This window comes from Dendroctonus ponderosae, unplaced genomic scaffold (assembly GCF_020466585.1).
Source record: "Dendroctonus ponderosae isolate FM_Combo_2020 unplaced genomic scaffold, Dpon_F_20191213v2 Dpon_F_20191213_9, whole genome shotgun sequence".
Taxonomy (NCBI): domain Eukaryota; kingdom Metazoa; phylum Arthropoda; class Insecta; order Coleoptera; family Curculionidae; genus Dendroctonus; species Dendroctonus ponderosae.
Window position 1 is genome coordinate 6,432,052 of NW_026019116.1, and position 6,693 is coordinate 6,438,744.

The 6,693-nt window shown below is 39.2% G+C and overlaps 1 protein-coding gene across 1 annotated transcript in view; it reads left to right on the forward strand.

The window, feature by feature from the left end:
* Positions 1-297: 297 nt before the first annotated feature.
* The window catches only part of LOC109543336 (GTP-binding protein Di-Ras1), a 32,978-nt gene continuing 26,582 nt past the window's right edge, over positions 298-6,693 (forward strand). Inside the window, exons 1-3 of the mRNA XM_019913009.2 lie at positions 298-478; positions 5,052-5,274; positions 5,333-5,588. Coding sequence (XP_019768568.1) covers positions 5,079-5,274; positions 5,333-5,588 — 452 coding nt within the window. The 5' untranslated portion in view covers positions 298-478; positions 5,052-5,078. The remainder of the gene's footprint in view (positions 479-5,051; positions 5,275-5,332; positions 5,589-6,693) is intronic.

Here is a 6,693-nt window from a genome sequence, read left to right on the forward strand (position 1 = left end):
GCATCCAAGCAGGGTGAGCTAGAGTTTTAAATCAACGATCAATATTTTCCTAGAAAAACTATGAAAAAGTGGCTAAACAGAAAAAACCTAAACAATTCGTAAAATGCCGCTCGGATTTGACCCGCGGGGTTGAAAAAAAGGGCGGTATTAAAATCCAGGTCATTAATTGATACGCAAATGAGTGATTTGGGTAAAACAACGCATTCTCCGGCATCATCCTATGGGCGCACAGAGCGGCGGTTGCCAAGAGTTTCCAGCGGCTCTGCGGCAGAATTTCCAACAGTAGTTGTGCATTTTCCGAGCCATTCGCACGCCTTTACAATTTTCCAGCACTCGCGCTCTCTTCTTTCGCTTCGTTTTCTCGCAATCCTCCTCTAAGCTTCGCATTATTCCAACAAAAATCGCTTTTCCCCGACTCTATGCATGCTCTAACACCCAGGTGAACGTTCTAGTGAGCGCCTATTCGTGAAACCGTTTGGTAAGCATTGGGGCCTAAATGGCAACTCAAGGTGAAAGTCAGTCCTTTTACCCATTTTATATGCTTATTATGTATGTTAGTCGGCGCGCTACTAATTAGGAATGTATGGAAATTAGGCCCTTTTTAGGGAAACGGCTTTGATTGCGAATTAGGCTCTTTCAAGGGAGACTCGTCAGGTCTTCGTCATCAAAATGATGTTGCTGATGTTAAAAACTCTCGGAGTTCTAACCTAATTTCGTTCTTTTAAACAGTCTTAGCTTCTAAGCAGATTAAAATGCTCCAAAAGTCCAATCTAGTAACATCCAGATATAAATTTTTGAAAAATTATAAACTCCGACGGTTTAGAACATAAAAAAATATAAAAAATGGCGCCATATGTCACTCCAAATGGGACACCCTGTACATTAAAACCCCACTAGATGGTTGTCTTCAGTTGCGATTTGAAACACTTTTCTTCTAAGCTTTCAATATGATTTTAAAGTGAAAAGTAGTAAAACCAGCAGGCGATGCGAACATTAATAGGATTTCGAGCATAAATAATCGGCAAATCATGTTGGTTTTCACATGGGCAGATCCACAAGTGAATCATGTTCAGGTGGCTGGTTTTGCCTACACTGAACCCGAATAGGGACAATGCACCAAACACAATGCTCTTATTTCCATCGAATTGACTGAACTTGGCTACTTTTTCATTTTGGGTTTGCCAACTACGCTTCGAATGTTTTAAAGGGGAATTTTAATTTTCAGACTATGCAGGAAAAGAGCCTTAAGTAGCTCGTTTTGGCCTTTACAGTGGCTTTTTCCAACTAAAGTTGCCTGGATGTAAAAGCTCCGCTTGCTTGCCTCTTTAACAGTTAATATTCTTCGGAAATAACAGTATATAAGGCATTTTTTCAATATTAATATGTGTATAGACGATTACTCAGCAAACCTCTTTGTGGTAGATTTTACAAAGAAAATCGCTGGGTTTCACCCAATTGGCCCTTCTTCACAAAAAAGTCCAAAAGAAACTGTCTGGATGAATAATGTTGTTTTTAAACCAAATTGTTTTTTTCATACTCTCCAGGGCTGAAGGCCAGCGAGTTTTAGCAGCTTGGATAATTTACCTTAACTCAATGGATATGAAAGTGAGACTTTTTGTTAATTATTTTATATTTAAGTCGGGGACTTGTGTAAATAGGGGGCGTTGCTGGTTTTGGTCTACTTGCTGCTTACCAAAAGCGACTGGATGCATTGGCTGCTTTTACTGTCTTTCATCCTTAACAGCAATATTTTTTATATAACAGCAAAAAAAAAACAAAACCTACACTGTTGAAATAACGAAAACAATCAAATGGATATTGACGATAAATTGCTGAAAAATTCTGTTTAGGACATCGGGCGGACGAATCATTGAGATAATAAATACTGCAGAATTAAACCATCAATAACCGTTTATGAATACATTCGCTTTGCCGTTTCGTGCGTAAGTAATAATAATTCAATAAATCCCGCTGCCTGTTTAGTTCCAGTTGGGCAGCTTTGGGAAGAATTATGTTCAGGTGGCCAATCGCATTTGGATTCTGCAAGCTTGCAAACACTAATATTCTGTACTAAAATTGGTTTTTAATTGTTGGCTTTTTTGCGGATTCATTTAAGATTTTTAGGCCAACGGCGTTAAGCTGGCGATTTCTGCATCCATTATTATCGTTATCTGTGGCGTCTCTGACGTCACATATATTATATTCATGCTCGGCTGTTCGCAAAGACATGACAAGTTGGGCGTCGTAGACTGACAGCAAAACGTCAGAAAATTCCCGATTTGAAAATCGCGTTTTTTTGCAAAATCTCTCACTTTGGATCGCAAAAACACGATAAGAAGGTAACTGAGCGCTTCCGATTTCCGAAAATCATCAACCTCCCGCACAAAAATGGCACAATCCTGCCAAAATTCGAAAGTTTTCCAAGCGAATTTGCCGATAGTTTTCCCTCATCGCCACTAGACATTTGACTAACTTGACAAACTGACAGTTGAATTGACTTTTCCTCATGTTGATGTTCGCCTCAAACTACCTCATTTTTGGAGTCTGAAGCTCCAGCTTGAATTGGGGCAGGAGAACGAGGAAAATTGATCGTGAAGTCTCATTAAGATAAAATTATCCTTTCTATTAATTTTCGAGCGCAACATCTTTTATGCATCCGAAGTCATTGTCGCTCGAAACGCTTAAGCTGAGGCTTAAAATCGATTTCTAATTTCCCTAAGTGCTCGAAAGACCAGCTCAGTTATGCACGAATGCATTTCACCAGTGTATATGGTAAACTGCTTGAGCGAGACAAGCGAACAATCGTTCAGGAAACGTTTCTCTAGTTGCAAATATTCAAGTACACTTTTCAAAATCATGGTCTTTTGTGCAGATTTGCTAAATTTATGTAGATCTCAACCTGAGAATGAGGCGTTTTTACGATGTAAAAGCATATTCCAAGCATAAAATGCCAATTATATCTACATTTCGCTATGCCTACATCTAACTTTTTAAATGTTAAAAGTTCGCGGTTTGCTAAAATTCGACAATTTCGCTTCTATCTTTAAGAGACTGGCAATTTTGTTCCAACTCCAATAGCTTAAATGTAGCTCTTAAAAAGCTCTATAAAATGGGTTATTATGATTTATCAGATATTTTCTACGGTTTTCCGGATATGGGCTGTTTAAAACATAGGCTTTCTGATTTTCGCTTCCTTCTATATCTCTAGATATCTAACTTCCAAGTTAGAGCAAGTAGCAACTTCAAACCTTTATATTACATAGAAGATACGTGTACCTTAAATTCCTGACAATTTCATAGAAATCGCAGTAAATCCTGAGTTTTGTCGAGCTCGTAAATGTTGGGCTCGAAATGAACGATTTCGCACAACTGCACCATCGGCTTTAAAAATTCGTAACTTCGAAACAAGAACAAGTGGCGAGATGCAAGTTCCAATAACTGTTGACGGCACAAGAGGCTAAAACTCCTAAGAAGTTGGTTGAAATCGCGCAAAATCCTAATTTTTGTCAACTTGGAAAATTTTGAGCTTAAAATGACCGATTTCATACCACTACACCAACTGCTTTAGAACGACGAATCTTCTAAACCAGGCCAGGCAGCCACTTGAAACTTTCTTGAATTGTAGAAAAACTGTAGACCTGAAAGTCGGAGAAAGTTCAATTAAATCTTACCAAATCGTGATTGTTTTCCGACTTGTTATTGTTGGGCTTAAAATGAGCGCGTTTACCCAACTGCACCATCTACTTTAAAAATTCATAACTTCCAAGCCAGCGCAAGCACCAACTTGAAACTTTTGCAGCCTATCGACCTCACTTCAGCCTACAGGCCTTGAAAAGGCCAAAAAATCTCACCGAATGCTGACTTTTAACGACTTGGTAAATTATGAGCTGAAAAAGAACGTTTTCATTAAGCTGCACAAACCGATTTAGAAATTCCCTAGTTTTAACGTAGAAGAGATTGCAAGTTGAAACTGCCACAGTCTGTATAAAACATTTGAAACTGAAACTTTTCTAAAGTTTATTGAAATCGCTTGGCATCCTGATTTTGGTCTCCTTGCTAATTGTTGGGCTCAAAATGAACGTTTTCGTACAGTTCTATCATCTGTTTAAAAATGTGTAACTTCCAATCTAGATCAAGTAGCAAGTTCAAACTTTGGCAGATTATAGAAAACAGTTGAGCATAAAGCTTTGGAAAATTTCAGAAAAATTGCCCCAAATTCTGACTTTTGTCGATTAGGTAAATGTTGGGCTGGAAATACGCGTTTTCAAACAACTGAACCGTCGGCTTTAAAAATTCCTAACTTCCAACCAGGACGAAGTAGCAACTTCACACTTTCACATTCAGTAGAAGACACTTGGACCTTAAAGACCTGATAATGGTATAGAAATCGGGCTAAATCTTGATTTTTGCGGAGATGGGAAATGTGCGTTTTCAAACAACTGCACCATTAGCTTTGAAAGTTCCTAACAACTCAATGCAGAAGAAATGGCCACTTCAAACTTTCACAATCAGTAGAAGACACTTGCGCCTTTAACACCCAAAACACTCGCTAAAATATCCTAACTTTCCATCTACATACAACCCATTATATAGCACAAACCAAATGAAAAACCCATGCGAAGGCGACTTGAATTGCGACTGAAAGACGTCCTGTAGATGTAAATTTCCCCGATTTCCTTCATTTCAGCCAGTATTTGATTAATGTCGCATCGAGTTTGCTCAGCACTTGACTCGCTAATAAATCAGTAAAGTTTCAATATTATAAAAGGCAGTCGCAAAAATTCTTAATTGGTGTCAATAAAGTTTTCCACGAGGCAAAACTGTGCCTCGCAACGTAAACGTGAAACTCCAGCAACTTTATAAAGGCTCCGATTATTTATAATGGTGTGCGCATAGAAATCAATTTAAAAACTGCTTTGTGAAAATTTTAATTAGAAACCATTGAACAGCATGAAATCCATTTGCGCGCAGTTCAACTTCAATAAATTGAACTTTGAAGGTGACTGCAGCAGGTTGCATAATGGGTTTTAGAACGGGTAAAATGCTTCCAGATTTCCCCCTCAGAGAGTTTCGGGAGAATGTCTACAATGAGCGATTATGAGCGCATCCGACTGGTCATCCTGGGTGGACAGGGAGTTGGAAAAAGCTGCATCATCAAGCGCTTCCTCTTCAACACCTACTGCAATAAGTACCGGAGCACTGTAGAGGATCTCTACAATAAGGAGTACGATCTGGGGCACATGACTCTAAAAGTGGACATTCTTGATACAGCTGGTAGAAGCTACACGATGTTCAGTTGATCACAGCTACCAACGGGTTCTACGGGTTCCAGGTGACATGCAATTTCCAGCGATGCGACGTCTCTGCATAGCTACAGCTCACGCTTTCCTTTTGGTCTACTCTGTCGCTTCTGTCCCATCCTTCGACTGTGTCAAGCAGTGCTTTGAGGAAATCCGGGAAAACCGCAACGATTACCAGGACATTCCGATTGTTGTGGCCGGTAATAAGCTGGATCTTACCACCAGTCAGCGGGAAATTACCATTGAGGATGTTTCCGAGTGGGTTTATTGCGAACTACCCAAGCTAAGGTAAGAGGTTTTTTAATTCCTATTTTGGGGAGAAGTGATTTTTCTGGAATATTCTGGAATGGAATCTCAGCTTTTTTGCGAAACTTTTTAGCTTTGTTTGTTGTGCAGGTTGGCTAAACCCCTTGGGGCTGTCACTGATTTCGCCCTCTACATAGGTAGTCGGTGGCAATGTTTCAAAATTATCCGATTAACGGTTTTTCCAAAATGGTCAAAAAGGGGTTTTGCAAATATCCTGGATATCTTCGATAAGGGCGGATCCAGGGGGGGGGGTCATGACCATTCAATTCTCCCCCCATTCGATTCTCTATCTAACGATGTCAAAACGAATTCTCTGGCTCAAATGGTTCTTGAGTAACTTCGAAAAAAGCAGCGTCTTGTTCAAGTGGATTTTGCAACTCAAAACTTCTTGAATTCAAGCATTTTTTGAGAAAACTGCCAACATTTGCTTATCGATGGCTCACTTTCTAAAAAGGCCATTTATTTATCTCTAGAATGATGTACAAATCAGCGTTCTTGCTCATTTTGCCTCAGAGAAATGAGCAAAAACGGGACTGAAAACATGAAATTTTGGCATAATCTTGCACCTAAGTGTCTGATATTCAAATTTCGCTTTCTGGGTCAAAACTACTCAAATTTCCTCAATCACGTTGTTACGACTGAATCGACTTTTCAATTCTCTATCCAACGATGCCAAAACGAATTCTGTGGCTCAAATGGTTCTTGAAAAACTTCTAAAAAAGCAGCGTCATGTTCAAGTGGATTTTGCAACTCAAAAAAAAACCACGCAAATTGAAAACTTCTTGAATTCAAGCATTTTTTGAGAAAACTGCCAAGATTTGCTTATCGATGGCTCACTTTCTAAAAAGGCCATTTATTTCTCTCTAGAATGATGTACAAATGAGCGGTCTTGCTCATTTTGCCTCCGAGAAATTAGCAAAAACGGGACGAAAAACATTGAATTTTGGCATAATCTTGAACCTAAGTGTTTGATGTTCAAATTTCGCTTTCTGGGTCAAAACTACTCGAATTTCCTCACTCACGTTGCTACTACTGAATCGACTTTTCAATTCTCTATCCAACGATGCCAAAGCGAATTCTGTGGCTC